The sequence below is a fragment of the Mus musculus genome, chromosome 6 (genome assembly GCF_000001635.26).
Source record: "Mus musculus strain C57BL/6J chromosome 6, GRCm38.p6 C57BL/6J".
NCBI classification, from domain to species: domain Eukaryota; kingdom Metazoa; phylum Chordata; class Mammalia; order Rodentia; family Muridae; genus Mus; species Mus musculus.
In genome coordinates this window covers 99,643,268-99,666,574 of record NC_000072.6, presented here as the reverse complement: position 1 = coordinate 99,666,574, position 23,307 = coordinate 99,643,268, and the positions used below count along the sequence as shown (strand labels likewise).

The window sequence follows — 23,307 nt, the reverse complement described above, 5'->3', positions numbered from 1 at the left end:
CCGCTGCCCGGGGGGGGGGGAGCTCGCGCGGACGCAGCAGAGTTCCGCGCGTCCCCGATAGCGCCCAGCCCGCTGGGCAGGGAGTCCCGGCTGGTCTGGGAAGGCTGCCCCGCGTATCCCTGGGGTGCTAGGCTTGCTCGGGACGTGACCTTTGCGGTGACAGCAGTCAGAAAAATCGGCCGGCGGCAGGGAAGCTCTGGGACCTAGCTGCGGGCATCTGCACACCCAGCCCCGGCAAGGGGTCTGGAGTAAGCTGGGGCTTCTGTGATACCGGACAACTTTGTGGGGACAGCTTCGGTGCCCTAGCCTCTGTGAGGTCTCAGATCCCTCTCCAAAATAGAAACTTCTCACAGGATCCTGTATCTCTATCCTGCCTTGTTTTTCATCACAATGCTCAATGCTACCGCGTGCTTGCAGTGTGAACTTATTTCCAGTTTGCTATCAGTTCCTCCATCGCTTGCCCTGAGCGAGATTCACCGAGTAGGGGCTGGCTTTGGCTACATGCAGAGTCCCAGAACCTAGAACTGTGCCTTTGTGGTAGTAGAACGACTAGTTTTGTTGTGTGGATAGATGTGTGGATATCCAGCCCTTTCTTAACGACTGTCATCTGTGCCGGTAGTGATAAATCAAGTTGTTTCCACAAGTGTGTGGGAATCTTGATGAAACTGTCTAGCATGGTTTAAGAGTTAGGAGGAAATGTATGTGACAGTTTCCGGAGAGACTTAGTTTTATACTCCACACGGATGTTTTGTTTTGTTTTTAGCTTTGCACCCATGCCTGCAGATTTGTTTGTTTTTTAAAACTGATATTCATGTTTTAAGCGAAGACAGTTCTTTTCCGGACAGATTAGCCCTTACCTCTAAGAATTTACACCCGGAGCCAGTTTGTTTCCTGGAGACACAGAGAAGTTGGGGATGGGAGAGATTTGCAAAAACATTTTCACTTTCATTCTGAGTTTCCAGAATTTGGCTGTCATAGCAGGAGTGGCTTTGGGTTTTGGCAGTCACTAGCACAGTGAAGTCATGACTTTGTTTTCAAAGGTATCCTCTAACTGTGAAGTTGGTACCTGGAATATGTTTTCAAGGTATACAACCGGGCTTGTGGTTCAATCTGTGGGTGTGCTGTCCAGAAAAGACTGGATGGAGAGAGCTCCACTTTCAGTGGATTAAACTGTAGTAGATTTAGAACAGCATATTTTAGAACTACTCTAAGGTGTATGTCCATGTATCCTGTATGTTCACGAGTGCTTTACGAAAACATGTAATGTCTTCTAACGTAAGATATGTAGGCTGGCAGTGTAGTTCAGTGGTAGAGCACATGTGTTTTAGGAAACAGACCCTGGGTTCAATTCTCAGCCCCGGGCAGAGGGAGGACAGCCTTAAGAATAGGTCACTTTAGTAAAAGTACAAATGATGTCTTTTTTACATTGATTTGCATTCTTTCCCCCCTGCTAAGACATCAATAAATGAAATGTGTTACTTCTGTAGTGTCTAAACCTTTAATAGAAATGCTGGATCCATTTAGAAATTATAACTAGTTTCAACATTGTGCCTGATCCATCATCTCGTAATTTTTATTGAACTCTATGTTTCTTCTCTGAGAGTCTACAGTATTTATTTATAGAGGCTCTACCCACCCTCAGGCACACTTGGGAAGAACACCTCAGGTTCTGCAAGTTAACTTGGAATTTCCCCCAGAGAAGGAACACTGCAGAGAGTAGTGGTGTTCTTATGAGACCTGCAGGGCGTCCTTCCCTCAGGCTGGAAGTCCACGGCTTCCTTCCAGCTCCTGTCTCAGGCAGTCCTACCTTACAGCCGACTGGATGCTGATGCTGCTGCTGCTGCTGCTGCTGCTGCTGCTGCTGCTGCTGCTGCTGCTGCTGCTGGGGGGGGGAGGAAGAGGAGGAGGAGGAAGAGGAGGAGGAGCAGCAGCAACAGCATCAGCACCACCACCACCACCACTACCTTGCCCAGCCTCACCCAGCTGCACTCCAGTGTTAAGTGAACACAACTGTGGTATTTGCTGCCCAGGGCTATTTTGAGTGATGGATGTAAAGCGGGAACCTGGTGTGAAGTAAGAGCTTAATGCATTTCAACTGATGGGGCAGAGGAGCAAGCTGGGTTGGTAAACTGCTGTGCACACATGAGGATCTGCATTCCTCCAGCCTTTTCCCAGGGCCCAAGTAAAAGGCCAGGCCTAGTGATGTAGCAAGTACTCACGCCGTACTTATGATCTCAGTACTGGGAAGGCAGAGACAGGTGGCTCGCTCACACCCACCGGCTACCCAGCCTATCCTTATTTGGCCTATGCTGCAGCCTGGTAAGAGAGGACCAAAGCAGATGGGTGTGGGGGGCATTCCTGAGGAAAAGATACCTGAGGTTGACCCCTAGGCCTCTACTACATCACTGATCTGAATTCAAGTAGTAGGAAGCCAGCATCCTAAGTTCATTTCCCTATCAAACAGATTGGAGAATCCTCCAGAAAGCATTTGCATTTTAAGTAGTCAACTGGAAAGCCAAACCTTACTTGCCTGAAGTCAGTGGGCTACTGAAGTCAGTGGGTTAAGTCAATGGGAAGTACGTGGGTCACTGCACAGGACGAAGGAACTTCTTCCTCTTAGCTTGGCATCTAAACTCTGTTTGGTTCTTGCCTTCCATTCCCACGAGTGTCTCTGCATGTTTCCAGGTCATTGTGTGGTGACCTCCGGCCCTCTGCTTCTCCCAGGACCTAGCCCTTGGGGCCTGTCCCACACAGGACTGCCACCCTGACACAGGAAGGCTTGTAGCTCCAGCTGAAGCAGGAGGTGACAGAACCCACAGGCAGATAGATCCTGCCGCCTCTGCCTGCCCTGCATGCACCATGCCACCTTTTCGGCTGCCCTCACAGCTTCCTTAGTGTCTTCTGAGCTTAGATACGAGTAGTTAACAGTTAATCTCTCTCTGTCCTAGTTTCTCAGCGACCCCCCCCCCCCCGAAATCCTTGAGCAGTCTGTAGCTACCCTTGCCCAGAGCAACCTGAAGAATAACTGGAGACTATACTCTGCAGCTGTTACTGGTGGTCTTTATCTAGAACGTGAGCTCTGACCATGGTTACTCACTTCTCAGCTCCTAGATCTGGTGTGGCGCTCATGGTGGAGTCTAAGTCTTCCCCTAGCAACCGCACTCTCCTGTGGTGACTCACTTCACTCTTGTACACATCTGTCAGTCTCCCTTCTCTGCCCTCTCAAGTCTAGGCACGTATAGCCAAGAGCCAGGAGGTCGGCAGTTTGGGTGCTTTTCTGATTACTCCAAAATGGAACCGATTTCTCTCCAGGGTCTTCCTTTTCTGCTGACCCATGTTGTTCCCCACCAGATCACCAGCATCTCAAAGTAATATTTCTCTCTGATCCTTGCATCATCTTTCCTAAGTACCCTGCTTTGTCTATTTCTATACTTTTGCAGGTTTAGTGACGCTTAGCAAACTCACTAAAATCTAAGACATCACCACCTCTACATGTGCCTCTCCCGGCTCTTTCTGCTGGCCCTGGGCAGCTCTAGCACCAGGATCATCGAAGATTGCCTAGGTATCTGCCTGGTACCCAGACTCCTCCCTCTCCAAAGCATACCCTGTCTGGGAGGAAATCTTCTGCACACAGTGCACATATACCCAATCTGCCCGTCATGGCCTCTCTCTTACCATGCAGCTGTTTACTTAATGCCTCTGCTGAGCTGGGTGTGCGAAGATTAAGTCATGTTCTAGATCTCTACCTGAACTTCTACCAAAGAGGCCATCAGTGGTGAGGGGTGAGGGGTGTGGGGTGTGTGTGTGTATGTGTGTGTGTGTGTGTGTGTTTAGATATCAATCATAGCGGGTTTTGTTTCATTTTGTTTTTCAAGACAAGGTCTTATGTACTCCAGGCTAGCCTTGAACTCACTATCTTCCTGCCTAACCCTCTGGAGCGCTGGAGTTTCAGGCATGCGCCACCACAGCTGGCTTTAGAGCCATGTTTCAAAACTAACAAGCAAACAAAAGTGCTTCAGTTTTTGTTTGCTTTGTTTTTAAGGAAACCCTTATGCTCACAGGTTATAGTAACAATGTATATTTGCTGTGTCAAGTTTGAGACTTTCCTTTTGACTTGGCAAACCATTGCCAATTCCAAGTTTCTCTTCCCTAGTAGCAGCAAACTTGTAATGCCTGTCTTGGGTGGATTAGGGACTGCACTGGTAGTGAACTTTGTCTCCTGAGCTCATGCTTTTCGGGATGCGGGATGACTCATAGTCTACCCTGAGGACCTGGCTAACTCATTCTTCCTTGGGCATGAAGCTTACAGCCTGTTACTCTTTGGTTTCTCTACAGCATTTCTTTGTAAGCAAGAGTTCTATTACAGATAGTTGATTTTATTTTATTTTATTTATTTATTTATTTATTTATTTATTTATTTATTAGCTTACTCTTGATGCTGAGATGCTAAAGTCTTCAGGTCTGTGACCTAAGGGTGTGCCTGTCACATAGCAAGCATTTTGTATTTATGTGTATGAGTGTTTGACTTACATGTATGTCTGTAGACCACATGCATGTCTGATGCCTACAGGGACCAGAAGAGGTTATCAGATCACCTCATATTGGAGTTACAGACAGTTATAAGCTGCAATGTGGATGCTGGGAATCGAACTTCGGTCCTCTGCAAGAGCAACCAGGACTCTTAACTACCGAGCTCCTAACTTCTGTTTTGGGCCACAAAAATTGACCATTACCTATATCTGCCACCAATTCCAACTTGTCTAGCTTAGCCGCACCAAGTTTGTGTGTCTGAAAGTATAGTTCTCTGACTCTTACATCAGAATCACCAGCCTGTGCTATACCAGCTTGCACCTTGCCCAGGACCTGTTCAGTAAGACCTCTGGGTACAGAGGATGAATGCGCCTCGTCACGATGTGCCTTGTATCCGAACTGGAATGTTACTATGCATGCATTGATCCTATGAGCTGAACACGTCAGAGCTCAGTTACTTAGAATCAGAGAATAGAGAGCCTGGCCATGACCACAGTGGGCTTCTCTCCAGCAGGCCACCTCGCACACCGCGTGCTTTGGGAGCATGGGTGAGAATCCCAAGGCAAGGAGTTCTGAGGAATCCACCTTACAGGTGTGATGCATCCTGATGCAGTCTCTCGGTGTGGTCCGTACCCGTACATCTGGTACACAGAGGTGGTTCCGGCCTTGCGAAAGGAGACCCCACAGCATCTTTCTTCATTGAGTGGCTTGAGTAGATGAGGTCAGCAGAAGACACTGGAAGAGGCATAGTCTGATGTTGAGACTCCTCCTCTCCCAGTCTTCCTTTATATTTCTGCAAACTCTCTTGAGTGGCTGATGGTTTTATTTCTGTAAAAGGTTCAGTATTGATCTGTTTGCAGTTAGTACCCTTCCCTGAGGGGATGGTTGCACAGCCTGTCCACATGTGACCAGTGCTTCTTGTAGAGTGGCCCAGGGCCTTCAGTATGTGTATTCTGAAAAGTTACTAATCCTTAGTTGGTAGTACGAACTCAACAACAACAACAACAAACAACAAAACAAGACTTTTTTGTTTGTTTATTTGTTTGTTTGTTTATTTGAGATAGCTGAATAGCCCTGTCTGTCTGTCTGTCCTGGAGCTCACTCAGGCTGCCCTCAAACACTGTCTTTCTCTGCCTCCTGAGTGCTTGGAAACCCAAGGCAGCAGATAGTGTGGTGTGAGGATACTTCAGGAGCCAGTCTGCCTTAGTGGGATCTGTGAACTTGTGTTGTTCCTCTCCACCCCACTTCTGGCCCTAAAGAGATTAATTGTAAGACAAGATGAAAAGAGCCCCACAGCTACTGAAGAACAGGAAGGGCAATGTTGGGAAGCAGGGAGAAACCAGAGCCAGATAAACATGTAGAGTGCTCGGTAATGAGGCCAGCTTCTGCAGATGTATTGCTGACTGTCAGCACCAAGCTCAGCCCCCTTTTGTATGCGACTCTCAAACAGGAAACTGGTGTAGCCTCAAGCCACAGATCTATCTAAAAGTGATTAAAATGAAATCATCTTTAATGGAGTGAATGATGTACAAGGGGCATGCTTAATCATGGTACTGGGCCTGTGTGTGTTTTCCCTCTGACAGCTGATGTAAATTGCTCGGGAAGGCTGGATTCGGCAGATACATCCCTGGCTTTGAAGTCTTTCCCCTTCAGATTTGTTCTCTTGGCTAAAATGAAATTGTCTCCTCTAGGACATTTGACTATTGTCATCATTCGTGTCTTTCACAAAGTGTATGTGTACTGGGCATATAATTGGAGACATTGTACTATACAAACCAAAAAAATGCCTTTCCCCATCTTACCCTGTTAATACGACATACTATGTACTGTGTTAATATGACTCCTGTGTATTAAACAGTGAGCCAAGTGCTATATAAACTCAAGCATAAGGTCCTCACGACACTGCAACGGATGTCCCAGAAACATTTTATAGATGAAAACGTTGAGGTCACCTAGCAGTGCAGGGGAGAAGCAGAATTGAAATAAAGCACTGGGTGACCATACAGTGGCCACCAAGACCCCTACCAGTGCTTCCCTGGGGATAGAAGCAGTGAATGGGACATCATTCTCTTGTGTCATATCATGTAGTAGTATAGACTTAGAGGTAGGCTCTCAATTTCAGCCACTTGGGGAAACTGAGGTCTGCTTTCATGGAAGGCAATTCAGCCAAGGACACCCCCCCCCCCCCACACACACACACACATTAAACTTTGCAGAGATAGCTGAGGAGATGGCTCACTGGGTAAAATAGTTGCTGTGTGAGCATGAGGTTGTGAGTTTGAATCCCCAGAACTACTCTATTCCAGCTGCAAGAGCATGCTCTATGATCCCATCCCAGCACCCCCAGACAGGAGGCAAAGACAGAGAATTTCCAGAAACGTCCAGGCCAGCTCACCTCAAAGTGGAAGGTGAGGGCAACACCTGGGCTTTTCCTAAGCCTGACTCTTAGGACACTGTACATTTGAGTCCATATTCATGTATGTTCATGTGATTGTGTGCACATGTGTGAGCGCGCGCGTGCACACACATACACACACACACACATGGAGTGGGGGGACAGGCAGACAGACAGACAGTGTTTTTAATGCAGATAATAAAAAGAGCCCTGCCTGAAACCTCCTGTCCAAGCCCCTGGACAGGACCACCCTTCACAGTCAGTACTGCCGTTGCCTTGGTGATGTCTTTGCGCGGCGTTGAGGGCGCTGTTAGAACAGTGGCTTTTACATTTTGCTTAGATGCTCCTCCTCACTGGACTTTACCATAGAGGGGTTGGCTTTCCTTGTGGTGATTTTATTCAGATGATACAGGGTCATCATGACTAGGAGAAGGATTAGAAACCCCAGGGACTTAACACGTGTGGGACCTAGGGACTGAACCTGCCTCTAACAAGCTCCCAGGGGCTGCTGCCTGTGGACTGATGACACTTTAAGTGACCAACGTGCAGGTAGAGTGTGGGAAACCTTTCCTCCGCTTCTGCTTTGTGGGAAGTCTCCCCAGGTATCTACGTGGCTGGGTTGTGGTGCCGTGGGTAAGATCGTTTAGGTGGAATTGACTCCAAGGTCTGCCTGCGGTGGCCATGTCTTTAAAGGTGCACCGCATGGAGAATGTTCACCTGGAATGGCCAGGTTGAGGATTGCAAGGTGTGGCGTTTGGGTCTGTGCTGCATGTGGGGTGGGTTCCTTCAAGGGCCACCCCTGACAGAAGATGTCAGCCAACTGTGGCGAGTCTCAGCTCTGCCACTGCCAACTGTGTGTCAGTTAGTGAGTTCCTGTACCAACCCAGCTTTAGTGATCTTATCTGCCAAGTGGAGGCGGAACATGGCATGTACACGTGCAGAAGGCATGTAATCGCTTCAGTCACTGGCCCACAGGGTCTCCTAAAACAAAGAGGGCAACGTGCCCTCCCTCAGACGTTTGAGAAGTCAGTGGAGAGAGTGTGTTCTTGTGAAGTGTCTCGGGAATCTGTTTTAATGGGTAAATGTGGTTTGTAAATATTAAAATTTTGTACTCACGTGGTGCCTGGAAATGGTTTGAGTAGAACAGTTGGTCTAGTGTTACTAGATTCCCACCATCCTCCTGACTCTCCAAATGAGAATTTCTCACCAATTTTAAAAAGAGAATCTTAGGATCCATTCTGTATTATCCTGTTAAAGACACAATCTAAAGAAGGAGCTTAGAATTCAGTCCTAAATGACATCAACAGCTCTCCAACATCGTTACCTTAGGCATTGATTTGCCAGGGCCCAGATCCCTTCTGCATTAACGGGTGGATCCGTAATTAACTAAAGAGACAGCCTTCACCAAGGCTGCAGCCTATAGCTAGGAGAGCCTAGTGGGTGTCCTCTCTGTAGGTGAACACAAGCAGCTCTCAGCTGTTTGTGTGGGCTTTTCTGTTTTTGGCTAGTGTGTCCATACTGAGGGCTTTCTCATCTGTGTCTGTCTGTCTGTCTGCAGTCAGATGCATTTAGATGCACTGTGTAAGAGAAACATCTACCAGCACTGGTTCATGTGTCCAGGCAGCAATGCAATAGGTAAGGCTGTTTCTAGAGAGGGGAAGCAGAGGGTGAGGCTGGTGGCAGAACGGGGCTTGTCTTGGCAGGGATTGGTTACAGAGAGTAATTAGTCTTCATAGCTTTCCTGCTCCTGTCCCTCAGTGGCCTTTGTTGGGTATGCTGGCTTCCTCCTAGGCCGACCCCTCAGCATTGATCTAGAATGTTCCTCCTCCACAGCTATGCTACTTGTATTGCTAGGCACCTTGCCTTGCCTGCCTCTGTCTCAGAGTCTCACACAGTGTAGCAAAAGAGGGAGAATGTGTAACAAGCAGGTAATATAGGAGCAGGAGGGAGGGATTTGCCATAATATCTGCTCTGTGGGTCTCCGTGCTGACTGATTTTATCAAGAGATGGACAGTAGTCCTGGGAAACAGGAAGGCAATGACACCAGAGGTGGCAGAATCCAGGTAAGTGTAGGTTATGTTATCAGCCTGGCAGAAATGCTTTGAGAATCAGAGCTAATACCTACTCAAAAAAGGGAGGTTGAGATTACATTATAACTATTAAGTAGAGGGTAGACTAGGCTAGAACAATTCGAAATCTAGACTCTGGCCCACCAGGGACATTTATCTTTCCACTGCTGTGTTCTCAGCTCCAGTACACTATGTTGCGGGGAGGGTCATGTATGCAGGGAAGAGAGAAGCAGAAGACAGGCCTGATCTTAGGTTGCAGAATGGCTCACATCTGTGGTCCTCTGGGAGTGGTCACAGTTGCATGTGTGCTCCCTTGTCAGCTTTCTTTCCCATATCTTCTTTTCAGGGAAAATAAATCCATTCCAAACTTTGTTTCTTTGCCTCCAGGAGCACAGGGAGCCAGGGAGATTGGGGGTGGGGGTGGGGTACGGGGAATGCGATCCAGAAAGCAGAGATGTCATGTGTAGAACATATTCTCCAAGGGCTTTGCCTAGAGTCATCATCACTGTGTCCTCAACTCCAAAAGAGGTAGAAATGAATGTTTGTAGTGTGATAAATGATAAATCCCCCAAGGCTCTTTCATGTCTATACCGGAGCTCTCCACACTATGGATTTTGTTTTGTAGAAGCTTCTGTATTGTGGAGCGTTATGGAGGTTCACCTGCTACTCGAAGCAACACAAAATGCCTTCCAATATTTGCCTTTGATCATCTGGGTCACTGCCATTCCAGTGGCATCCAGGTCTGCAGACAGAGGGCTCTGACTAGACGTCTCTATAGAAAATGAGATCTCTGGTACTGATAAAGTAAAAATATACAATAAATAAACATATATATATATATATGTATATATATATATATATGTATATATATGTGTGTGTGTGTGTGTATACATGTATATGTTGCATAAATGGTTTTAGTAACACTGTCTCTTGTTTCAAATCTATTCTATATCTTTGCCCTTCAGTTACTTATGTGGCAGCAGCCTTAGTCTGCATTGCCTTCTCAGAAAGCAGCCACAGTCCTATAGTCCCAACTACTCAGGAGGCTGAGGCAGAAGGGTTTCAAGTTCAAGGCCAGCATGGACAACATAATGAGACCCTATCTCAAAATACTAAATTAAATGCTAAGGAGGTAGCCAAGTTGCCTAGTGTGTGTGAGGTCTGTGATTAACCCTCAGTAATGAAGAAAAAACATCACAGTACACCAGTAACTTGAATCAGCAAATCCAGTGCACACTGGCCTGTTTACAAGGCAGGCCACTTGAAAACCTTGGCTTGTTTGCCCTTCTAAAATGGGCTCTGCGGCTGTGTCCCAATCTTGCTTGTTAGGAAACCTGAAGTTCGGGATGAGGTTGAGACATAGCAGTGTGTTTTAGTGACTACCAAATCAAGTTTGGTGCATAGAATACCAAACCTGCACTGACCAGCCAAGCCAACACAGACCTGACAACATTGCTGTACTGGTCTGCAAGACAGATGTTTATAAAACCACCCAGCAGCTAGATGAGCCCTCAGAAATCAGAATCAACCTCTTTCAGGAAGTAACTGGGAAACTGTCTACTTTGCGGTCCCTGGGATCAAGCGCCATGACCTGATGTAACCTGGGGGAGAAAGGGCTTACTTTTGCTTCGGGCTCCTGAGAACTATGGATCTCTCACTTCATTGTGGCAGGGAAAGACATGGCATGGCAGCAGGAGTAAGAAGCTGGCTGATCACATTTCGTCTGCACACAAGGAACAGAGAACAGAAAGAGGAAGGAGGCTGTAAGCCTTCATAGCCCACCCTAGTAACTTACTTCTATCCAGCAAGGCTCTACTTCCTAAAGAGTCCATAATCTCCCCCGAAGCAGTGTTGCCACTTAGGTACGGCAGACGAGTTGTTTCTCATTCTAACTACCACAGCGAGTTTCTGCAGAGCCTGTCACTTCCTTCCTAGCCTTGATGCTGTTAGCCTATCAGAGGCTGGCTGTGGCCAAGCATGTTCCTGTCGGGTGTTGTGAGGACTTTCCCTACCCTGCTTCATTGGAAAGACTATTTAATCCAAGTCTTCTAATCCCCACAGACTCGCTCTTGAATTAATAATAAGATTAAGCTAAAGTGGTAGCCTTGTTGAGAACACACCAAGATTCTACCGTAATGTTTCCTGCAGAAATGGCAGGGAATGGGGCTGGGGAGATGGCTCAGTGGCTGTGCAAGCATGAAGACTGGATCCTCAACCTGTGTGGCAGCCATACCTGGTGTGCTTATAACCCCCCCCCCTCCCACCCCCCCCCCCCACAGTGGGGAACTGAGACAGGAGAACCCTGGAGATCTACTGCAGAGCTACTGTGTCCCTAACAGCAAACTCCAGGTTCAGTGAAAGATATTAAAGGCCCTGTTTCTGAAAGATAAATAAATTTAAAAGTGGGCAGTTATAGAGAAAGATACTTGACACCAGCTTCTGGCCTCCAGGTATGCATATATGAATGAACATAGCACACAGGCACACATTCACACACATGGACACACTCACATACATATACCGGCACAAACACACACATCACATACAATTAGAAAAGGTGGGGGTTTTTGGTTGTTGTTGTTTTGTATTTTTAGGAATACAAGTGTCGGCTGTAGAGAAGTGCTTGTCGTGTGAGCATGGAGACTTAGTGCTGGTCCCAGCCCTCAGTAAAGAGCCAGGTGTGGTGAGCATGCCTACAATCCCAGAGCAGCACCACAGGACTCAGGAGGGTCCCAGGCACTTAGAGATCAGACAGCCCAGTCAGTTGGTGAGTTGCAGGTTTAGTGAGAGACCCTGTCTTCCAAATGATGGTAGAGAGATGTCCTGGTACACACCCGAACACACATGTGCACACTACAGAAATGAAAATGTGGAACTGGGTGAGCTCAATGTGGCACACATGCTTAGTTTATGTGAGGCCAGGTTTAGTAATTGCTGAGACTTGACTGGGTGGCTCTGCAGTATGGCATAAGGAGAGACTGTCACAGGCACGGCATCTGGTTTTGTTAAGTGTTTTTTATTCCCCTGGGAATGTTGCCATGCCTCTCTGAGCCCCGGTGTGCTCAGTGTAAAATGGTTACAAGTACCGCACAGGCTACAGGGGCCCCTGCAGGACTCTGGTCACTCAACAGCAGCTGGAGCCCTGCTCCTCTCACTGGCTGCCAGACTCCGCTGCCTTCCACTGGTGAGTGTAGCTTAGTTACCTCCTTCCAGACGCTCCTCCTGACCTCTGGAGACCCAGTATCTTCAAACACTTGGACACTGAAACAGAGACCTTAAGTGACTTTGTACATTTGTCTCCTACCCCAGAATGTCACAAACCAGACTAGAATCGGGACCCTTAAAAAAAACCTTGGAGACCAAGTGCTCACTAGTCACTTTTGAAAGTTAAATGGGAACCAGCACCTGAAAGTTGGCTTTGTGTAATTTGTGATGATAATGGACTGAGTGAACACGTTAAACACGTACTCTAAGGCATCCTGAATTGAAGAGTAGCTTTAAAAATCAGTGAAAACTTCAAATATGTAATTTTATTCTACAGATTAAAAAGCTGCAAAATTCATCCCCTACCTTAGGCTCTGGCCTGCCCGCTTCCTGAGTGCAGTTAGGGGTGGAGTCCTGTCTCCAGTGCTTGTAGGATCCAGGAATATATTTGCTCGGAGTATGTGGTGGAGCAGTTAGCTCGATTGTACGAAGAAAGAGAAATTAGTTGGATTAAGTGCCAGTTGATTGTCATGTAAAAGCAATAGACTTCTAAACAGTTCGTGTCAAATAAACAGAAACAGAGAGATGAGTACTTCTTGTCTTCTTTTCTAATGACTTTATTATCTACAAGTGCACTAACTTGCTTTATATAGAGTATTTACCTGTGTCCAAGTAGAGGGCTTGGACAGCCACAGTCCAGACCCTCGGTGTTGCCTGGTGGGTTTCTGTGGGTCCAGGCAGCTGTTGTTGGTCCCTATGTATTCCTCACTGCTGTTTACTCGGGTCGGCTTAGATATGTAATAGCTGGCACGGATGTCACCAGATGTCACATCTGTGGTTGTGCTTTTGCTTTTGAAACATGAAGGCCATAAAATTTGCAAACAGCTAGGAGATAGATATAAAACCATGACTTATTTATTAGAACTTACCTGTCTAGTGGGTGACAAGACATCTTTGCCCTCGGACTAGTCCGAACTTGCGTCCTTACTGACCTCTAAACAAGAGAGCTGTATTCCAAATAATTTTGATATTTTGATTTGTGTATGTGTGTGTGATGGATGGATGTGTATGCCAAGGTGCAAGCCCACGCGTGAAGGCCAGAGGTTGATATTATGTATCTCCCTCTATTGTTTTCTACCTTAGTTTGAGTCAGGGTGGTCTCTCACTGAACCTGGGGTTTGCCATTTCAGCAAGATGACTGACCAGCAAGCTCCTGGCATCCACCTATCTCCCCTCCTCTAGCACTGGGGTTATAGATGTCTGTCACTGTCCCTGGCTTTCCCATGGATGCTGAGCGAGGGTCTGAACGCTGGTCCTCTGCTTACCAAGCAAGCCCTTCCCCCACTGAGCCATCTCCCCAGCTCTGATGTTTTCATTGGTCCGTGGTTCCAGAAAGCAGGTGGTGGAGCCCTGTCCCCAGGGCCTCGGCTGTCTCATTGCCTCGACTTCAGAGATGGTTTGGGGTTTTCTCTGCATCTTTAAGGTGTGGTAGAGAACAACTCACCAGAAAGTGTTCCCCGATGATAACCTCTGGGACTCTCAGGGTCATTGCGGTCAGTGGCTGGTGAAGGGTGCTTTTTCATACATTCTAGATCCCAGTGCATCAGCTGAGCACAGGGTGCTTCCCTTCTTAGCAAGTCCTTGATTCCTCGCCCGCAGCCAGATATGGGCCTCTGAGCATTGCTTGTGTGGTGTCATTAAACCTGCTACTGACAAGGACCACAGTGCCTGTGAGCACAGACTGCTAAGTAGGCAGGAAGGAGGAGACACAGTAGTGCTGATGGGATGGGGGTGGAGGCTCTGAATACCTCTAGATCTGAACAAACACCTATAGATCCACACAGCCCCATCCCAGGAACTGTACTTGGAAAGCCAGTCAAAATGTGATCTTTTTTTTTTCCCCCCAGAGAATAAACCTGTAGTGTGTTGCCATCTAGTGGAACATATAGAAAGTAGAGATTAATGTATTCTGCCCATACAATTTACAAGAGCTCAGGGGAAGCCACTGAAAGTATTAAGGCAAGAAATTTAGGGGGGAAACCAAGGCTGACTCTTAATAATGGTCTCTGAAGTAGCTGAATGGTCCTCTGCTTCCATGGGGAGTGTGGATATTTACCACATGGGTGGTATGGGGGTTTTACGTGGATCCCACAGAGGAGAGGTTTGCACTCAAATTGCCAATGGCAAAGCAGACAGTTTCTAATCTGAAGTCCTGAACAGCACCTACATGTTAGTAAAATATTCTCATGGTGTTTTTTTACTATGTTAAAAAAAAGCTTCCAGTACCTTTCTTGTATACTTTACCTTTCTTATCTATTAAATTTCCACAGAATACATATTTCTGCCTATTAGGAGAAGCAAATACATGCCCTTAGGAAAAAGGATTTAAATTCTAGCTACCATCTATCTCTAGATCTCCCTTTCTGAGGCTCTGGACCTACCGGTGATCAAAACCCACACAGTTACATTGTAGGATAGCTTACAATCACTGACCGTGATCAAACCTACATAGTTACATTGTGGGATAGCTTACAATCACTGACTGGATTTGTTTGCTTCTTTGTTACTTATTTTCCTGATGACAGATCACTCCCTGGTGCCACAGCAGCCGAGTGTGCCTCGAATCTGAAGAAAATCTACACGGTACAAACAGTGCAGGTAAGAGTGGAAAGGGGCATCCTGGGCCAGGGAGGGATACAGTAGACATCATCGCCCGACTTTCTATTGCTTGGACAGTCCTTGCTCAGGGCTCTGCCCTGGAGTCGTTGCATAGGTCCATCTTCATAGCAACTGTTCATCCATCTACCCCAGAGGCAGGCTTTCTCTGGCCCTAGCTGAAACTTCATCAGCAAAATCTTTCATTGATCTTCAGGGGAGGCAAGAGGAGTGCAGAGCTGATAGTGAAGGTTTTAAAGACATGTGCCAACCACATTCTGCTTCTCTGTCTCCTTGAGCTTCTGTGTAACTGGTGCAACAGTGACATCCACCTCCATGGGTCACCATGAAGACTTGAGTATGACCATGGATTTGGCAGGATATTTGATGTTCAAGAGACACCCCCGCCCCCCAGCAAGTCTGTAGTTCTGTTTGAATTCTCTTCTCTCTCTCTCTCTGTGTCTCTGTCTCCCTCCTTCTTCCTCTTCTCCCTCCTTCCCTTCCTTCCTCTTTCCCTCCCTGTGTGGGTTGCAGATGTGTGTCTTTGCATGTTTGTGCACGAGCATGCGTGTATGTGCAAATGTGAGGGTCAGAGTCTAACTTTATGTATCATTCCTCAAGCACAGGGTCTCTCACTAGCCCAGAACTTGCCTAGTAGGCTAGGCAACCAGGCAGGGATCCACTTGTTTCCCACCCCCACCCCACCCCCAGTTCACCATTAGTGGGAGTAGAGGTGACCTTACTTCTACACCTGCCTTTTAAATACCAGCGCTGGAGAACTGACCTTTATAAAGTATATACTTTATTGGCTAAGCCACTCCCCCCAGACAGTTTCCAAAACCTGGTTTACTTTATTCATCCCATTCCCCATTTCTTCCCCAGTGAACTCTACCAAGTTTCTCTCCCCTGGTATCCTTCCCAGCTACAGGTACAAAGCTTTTGAGGATACATCAAAGCCATGCTGGCTATATGTCCTGGGTCTTCTACAAGGCACAGGTTATAAATATTTTTCTTCTTGTGGCTCTAAGTCTATTAGATAGGCATCCTGTAGGCACTAGCACATACTCTGCTTCCTACATGGGCTTAACAAATTGCACTTTCATACTTACACAGGCAAGGAGCCTGGGTGGTAAGTACCATGACTGGCCCCTGTGAACACAGTAAAACGACATAAGGGCAGTCCCAACCACAGGCCATTTCTCGTCTTCTTGGGAATGTGACATAAGCCTATGACTAGCAAACTGTTTCTCTAAGGTTACCATTCAGCACTGAGTGCAACCTTGTGGACCAGCGCAAGAGCTGCTGCCCCCAGAGCCAGACCCCTCAGAGTTGGGGGAGCTTCCCCTTGGCTGCTGTTTGGTGAATTTGTAGGCTTTTGCAACTCTTTCCTGGGAGCCACTTAACCTCAGAGCACTGATTTTAAGGCCTGCCTGAGGAAGCTCTTCAACCCTACTGGGATTTTAAGAGATTCCTCCTTTCTCCACTCTTTTGTGACAGTGAGAACCTCTGAATGGGGTGTGGGATCCCAGGACAGAGGCTAGAGGGTGATCTCTCCACCCCAGCAAGGTCAAGGTACACACAGCAGGGCTTGATCTTTAAGGCGTGAATTGTTAGGATCCTTAGGGACCAATTTAAAGGCCCTGGGCTGACACACAGGAGAGACTTTTCTCCATTGTACTGAGGTATAATTAACAGAAGTCCTTGTCCAAGTTTAGATGCACATGCCCTTACCAGTGTATCTCCATAGCCCCTCCCATCAGACTCTCCTCCCCTGGTTATAGCCACCACTCCTGATCTGCTAGTATATGTTTTTCCATTGGAGACTGAAGTTGAGTCAAGTTGAAGCACACAGTACCATTCTCTGCTATATCTGACCTCTCTTCACTGAGTCTGTACTGAAGGATGAAGTGAATGACTGAGAGGTGAATGCGTGCACATATTTCCTGAACCTCTGCCCACTGTTCTCAGAAAGCTGTATCCATTGGCGGCTGCACCTCCCCAGAGGGGCAAAACTTCAGTTCTTGATAGGTCCATGACCAGATCTTAATCTTTGTTTGTCTGAAGCACAGACAGATATACAGCCCATAGATAAACACAGGGCTTCCCTGTGATTTGTAAATATTTCAGGGCTGATTTAGAAAGGGCTCCTTCAAGATGGTGAGAGGGGATAACAATGCAAAAGAGGTTGTGAAACACCTCAAGTTCCTTATTTATACAACTAATGTGAGAACAGTGCTGTCCAGTGAGACTGCCTGGGGGTAAGACTGGATGTAGCTCTCTGCAGGGCGTGTGTTTATAAGCCCAGGAAATGTGTTGCTGGTGCTGGGTTACTGCAGTCTGCCCCTTTGCTGTCACACTGTTTGAGTGCCACTGCCCACACTGAGTAGCGAGCACACTTCTCTTCCTTTTTAAAATCTCTATATACCTTATTTACTCATCTTCAAAGCAAGAATAATCATGACAGAGATTTTACCATGCTGAGGTGCGGATGGGATAGTTCACGGCACAGTAAGAGGCCGATGCAATAGCACTCTCGCCTTTTATCACCCGTTGCCTCCCGCCGCTGTTGCAAACACCCCAAAGTCACATTTTATGTAAGAATATTACATGCCACCACTCACAATTACTCCTGTCAAGTGGGTACTCCCTGGGTGACACCACTCAAACCTTTTATGTATAAACACAAATTTGACTTGCCTGTGACTTTTGGTAACTCAGCTGTGCTTGTCTTTAGCATCTCAGAAGTGTCCCTTAATGCCAAAGAAACTGGCAGGGGCCAGAGCTTTTGAGCACATGAGAGGACAGGCTTTGCTGCCTTTATCCCTTGACTGCATGTTGATGTTAATTCACTCGGCTACCTCAATATTTACTTAAACATTTGTCCAGTGGTATCTGAGTCCCCTTCCCATGTATGTTTTGATGAAGTTTTAAAACCATCTGTGTGGTGTGAGTAGTAGAAAATTATCGTCCTCTTTTATGAGCTGGGGAAATGGGCTGGGTGGCATGTGACCCAGAATTTCAGTGGGAACAGCTGATCGTGGACTCTCTAAGGCTGGACATGCCTTTGCTTCTTTGTCAGCTCTCTTTTACTTCCCCTGTTGTGGGTGGAGGGATGGAGCAGGAGAGGCATCCAGAGGATGCCCACCTCTGCTGGGAGCACTTGCTGGGAGCACTCGCTGTAGCCACAGGAATTCTCTGCCGAGAGTTCCATGTATCGACTGCCTTCCGGTCTTCCTTGGACAGTGCACTCTTTACTTCAGTGTGCTTGCCACTTTTTGGACTTATATAGACTTGCCCATTTCTCTCACGTGTCTGCATCCTCAGTGAGCAAAGCTCAGAACATGGTTTCTGAGCATGCCCAGTCTAGGGGAAAACAAAGAGCTACCAATGCCCGTGTGATTTGCTGGGAGGGTTGGCTGGTAGCACATTTTTCAGCATTGGCTGTCTGTTGACTTTTTAAAGCAACTCTTTACAGAATTCCATACCAAACTTCGGTAGTTTGTGCTGTCACCTTCATTTCATGCCCTCCTGATCTTCTCTCTCCTGTGTTCTATCCAGGGCATCCCATAGACGACTTAGTACTAAAATTTTCAAAGAACAGAAACTTGTTGGGTTTTTTTTTCCTGTAAGTGGAATTTCTGCATCATTCTTCAAAACAAGAACATCTTTATAAACTTTATGTGGGGTGTGTGTGTGTGTGTGTGTGTGTGTGTGTGTGTGTATCCCACTAAAGTTAAAAAAAACTATGAACATCCTATGTAGTGCAATAGGGTGTGGGCCCATGAGATGGTTCAGCTGGTAAAGGCCTTTGCCAACTAACCAGACTACATAAGCTCAAACCAGGAACCCCCATGATGGAAGGAGAGAACCAAATACCACAAATCATCTTCTGACCTCTATAAGTGCATGCATATACATACACACACACATGCACACACACACACACCACACGTATGTGCATGCATACATACACACATGCACACACACACCACACGTATGTGCATGTACACACACACATGCACACATACACACCACACGTATGTGCATGCATATACATACACACATGCACACATACACACCACACGTATATGCATGTACACACACACACACATGCACTTAATAATTTTTATTTGTTCTAAATAGCAGTGCATGTCCCCTGTCTGGAGGTTAGACCACCTGATTGTGTTGTGCTATTAAAGGTCATTAAGTCGGATTTCTTTCCAAAGCCTGAGGAACAAGAACTGTCCTATCTCAAAGGTTTCATAAGTCAGGGTTGATAGAGATGTTGTATAATGAAACCAATATCTATAGTGACAACCCAGTTAGGTCGAGCTAGAATTAAGACAGTTTCCTCCTGGTCCTGTTTGTGGTACTTAGAAGCTATTATGTGTGTTGCAGAGGTGGGGATGAGAAGTGAATAAAATTTTGTTTACAAATGACAAGTAATTTAGTCACTTCTAATGTAGAACTTGGAGTCTTCCAATGTTAAGTCTTTTGAGAGCACCTCTCTGGCCCCTTTTCCTGTTCCCGTGAACTGTAGCAGCACACCTGGCACATGTCAGCAGCCCATCACCTTTCCTCAGACCATGATGGCCTCTACTGGGTGCACCCACATCCGGGCTTCAGCTCTCACAGGCCTTCTGTCAGCCTCATTCTCCAACAGGGCGGAGGAGAGGCTGGGAGTTAAGAATGTTGTCTACCTTCACTTACCATCCTAGAGCAAAAGGAGCTTTGACGCTGTGGTAAGCCCCTGAAGCAAGAATATCCCTCCCCCCCCCCCCCTTCCTGGGGCTGGAAAGATGGCTCCATGGTTAAGATCACTAGCTGTTCTTCCAGAGGACCTGGGTTCGATTCCTAGCACCTACATGGCAACTCACAATCATCTGTAACTCTAGTTCCCCGGGAATCTGATGCCCTCTTCTGGCTTCTGTGGTCTCTGCAGTCATATGGTACACAGATCTACATATAGGCAAAACTCTGGGCCAAACATACAATAAAATAAGTTATTTTTCAAAGAACACTGCCTCCTCTGCTGGTGTCTTATCTCCCGTTCTTTACACCTGCAGCAGGAACTCCAGCCTTATGAGCGGTACCCAGGAAACAGCTATACACTGCTCTGCTTAGGGGTTCCCCAGGCTTTGCCCCCTCCCCCTTCTTATGGTTCAGACTCCACCCTCCTCAGCTCAGACTAAGTAAACAAAGTCTTCCGTCTGCTGTGCGACCATTTGCGAACCCTCAGCTCTCTCCTTTCAGCCTGGGCTCTGCTGTGAGTTAAAAACATCCATGCATGCTACACTCTCAGCTCTGAGCAGTCTCTCTCCGTCAGTGCCTGGGACTCCGCAGCCCGGCAGCCCTGGAGGTTCTTCACTGCGAAACCGCTCTACCTGTGCTGCGGCACTAAAGCAAACAGGACCGTTCCCTCTTTCCTCCCTCTCTTGCTTTTCTTCTCTTCCTTCTTTTTTCTATCTCCCTTCTCCCTCTCCACTCCTCCTCCTTTCTCCCTTGCTCCCTCTCCTGACTTCCCCCTTCTCTTCTCCTATCTCCTTCCTCCCTCTCTTCATCTCTGTTTCCCGCTTTCCTTTTCTCGTCCTCATTCCCTCCTGTGTTAGTCAGGGTTTTCTAGAGTAATGGGACTTTATAACATTCATATGGAATTTATAGGGCTGACATCAGGCTGCAGTCCAGCTAATCCGACAGTGACCTGCTGTGAATTGAAGGTTCGAGAGTCTAGTACTTGCTCAGTCCACAAACCTGGGTATATGCTGGAATCTCAAAGAAGCAAGCTTCACTGTGAGTGAAGGAGTAGATGTGTTAGCAAGGCAAGGACAAGCAGGCAACAAGGGAAACCTTCTATCTTCTCTGTGTCCTTATATAGACTGCCAGCAGAAGTAATGGCCCCTATTAAAGGTGTGACTTCCAGCCTCAAGATCTGGATCAAAGCTGTGCTTCAGGGTGTGATGTTGCTCGCCTTCAGTCCAGCACTTGGGAAACAGAGGCGATCAGATCTATATGAATTTGAAGTCAACCTGGTCTACAGAGTGAGTTCTAGGACAGCCAAGGCTACCAGACACACCCTGTCTCAAAACAAACAAACAAAAAAACGATATATGTCTTTTCATTTCAGTGGTCTGGACTAGACATGGATACACCCACTTCAAACCAAGCCCTTCCCCCCCCCCAAAAAAAAATCCAAAACCAAAACAAAAGTCTCACAGGCATGCCCTCCATTTCTGGATTTTAGTTCATTGCAGACACGGTCAAGCTGACAACCGCTTGCCTGCCACTATGCTGCCTTCCCTGCCTTCCCCACTTCCTCCTTTCCAGGATCATTTGTGGGCGGCTTTATTTTTCTTTTGTTTTACAAGACACACATGTACCTTTCTGACAATATGTAGCATCTTTCTAAGACCTATCAAGACTTATCCTTTCTCATGCTTCAGAGCATTTCAGGTAGAAACTGAAGAGTGGATTTGTGAACTTTACTGATAATGAATGGCTTTCTGTGGCAGAAAACTGTCTGGATAGCTCTAACTGCAACCAGTAGAATGCCATATTTGGTGACTGGAAGCCATGTCTTCCTTCTGTAGATCTCCTGTTGCTGTCGGTGTACTGTCTTTGAATCACCCGAGGGTGGCGGCATGGTACTCCTACTGCACACATAGAGGTAGAGTGGAGTGGGATATCTGATAACTGTTTGACATTTTCTGAGAACTAGTACTTTTTGTTTGTTTTGTTTTTGTTTTGAGACGGGGGTTTCTCTGTGTTAGCCCTAGCAGTTCTGGAACCCACTCCGTAGAACATGCTGGCCTCAAACTCACAGAAATCCAACTTACTCTGCCTCTCAAACACTAGGATTAAAGGTATGTGCCAGCACTGCACAGCTAAAATCAGTGCCTTGAATCCAGGTGGTCAAGTGTCTGGGCTGCCTCAGTTCCTTAAGGAGGAGAGCAACGATGCTAAAAACTTATCAAGCGGTGAGTGGCCCCTGTGACCACAGCTGTGCTTCCACATTACAAACTTAGTTACATCACAGTGTACTGCTTACAACTGGTGCCCAGCAATGTTAACTGAATAGATGGTGCCAATGTGGAGACCTCTGCTGGCCTTTGGGTGCTCGATCGTTAAGGCTTTGCAGGGCTGGGAGCATTTATCTATCACTAAGAAGCATTGTGCTTAGCTGTACTGCAGTGCTCTGTCACAGGCTAATGAAGAGGACTCGGCCTGGTGCCTCTGGAAATCTACTTAGAAGATTGAACCTTTAGTAACATTTAGGTGTTTTGGAGACAGTCATTACAAATCATCAAGTTTGCACCAGGTCAGCCCTTTGCCTCCTGAAGGGATGATCTAGGTTCCTCCCTCAAGCTCCTTCTCCATCAGACGTAGAGATAAGTACTTGACAGACGAGAGAGGTTTGTAACAGCTGTTCAGTGCCGTGTACTTTTTCAGTGCGTCCCTTCCCGCTGGCATACTTGGAACTTTTGCTCTCATTTTGTGTTCAGGCACAAACACTCGCAATGATAATTCCAAGTTCAGCCCGACGTTGCACTGTGATGGTTTGGCTTCTTCCTGCCAGATTCACCAAAGTAAACAAGCTCAGGGATGTTCTTGTTTTTGTTCTTCCAAGGCTACAACCCGTAACAGAGTCCTCTGGCCTCTTCTCATTTCTGAGATAAAAAGAAATGCATGCTGTGTGTGTGTTCTCTAAGTACTTCAAATGCTAGGCGAAAGGTCAGAACTGGAGGAGCCTGGCAGCGAGCCCATGGGAGGAGCTTTGGAACTGTTGCCCTTCAGAGCCGAGGTTGCAGTTAGCAGCATCCTCCCAGCCTTCTCTGAGAAGGAACTTTTTCTTTCTGCATCGTTTTGTTCATGGATTCTGCAGAGACCATTGCCATGTCATAGCAAGAGTCTTGGGCTGGAGTTATGTGCATCACCAAAGTAAGTGGAGAAAAGGACATCTGATTGGTTGGAACACATTGTCAACAGGTGTCCCTCCTTCTGTGACTCTACACATGACTTGTCTGTGACTCTAAGACTGGAAAAAGACATGCAAAAAACCACATAGTATCATCATCAAAGAAAATAGGTTAGTAGTTTAAAAAAATAGGGGCTTAGGGGATGACGTTCACAGCAGCAGTACAGACAGACGCTGGGGTGTTGCAGAGATCTGACAGTTTGCACAGACAGAGAGCATCAGCCCTCCACGGGACACAAGCCTGTTAGAGGATCTACTATCACACCATGCTAATTCTGAGATTGCCAAAATTACCATTTAAGTAGAAGGCTCCTGAAGTGCTGAAGTAGATTCCCCACTAATAAGTCTACCACATATACTTTATATATATGGCTTTGATTGTCTTTCAGTGCATTATTACTATCTCTGCAGTTAATTCAGCTGGGTGTATTTATATATGCTTGTGTGTGTGTGTGTGTGTGTGTGTGTGTGTTTCTGGATGC

The 23,307-nt window shown here is 46.8% G+C and overlaps 1 protein-coding gene across 4 annotated transcripts in view; it reads left to right on the top strand.

Annotated features, from left to right (window-relative positions):
* The window catches only part of Eif4e3 (eukaryotic translation initiation factor 4E member 3), a 70,995-nt gene that overhangs the window by 26,299 nt on the left and 21,389 nt on the right, over nt 1-23,307 (top strand). For all 4 annotated transcript variants that reach the window (XM_030255550.1, XM_030255549.1, XM_030255548.1 and 1 more), the window contains one exon: nt 14,784-14,856. Coding sequence is in view for 1 of the 4 variants with exons in the window: in NM_025829.4 (NP_080105.1) it covers nt 14,784-14,856 (73 nt within the window). In the remaining 3 variants the exon portion in view is untranslated. The remainder of the gene's footprint in view (nt 1-14,783; nt 14,857-23,307) is intronic.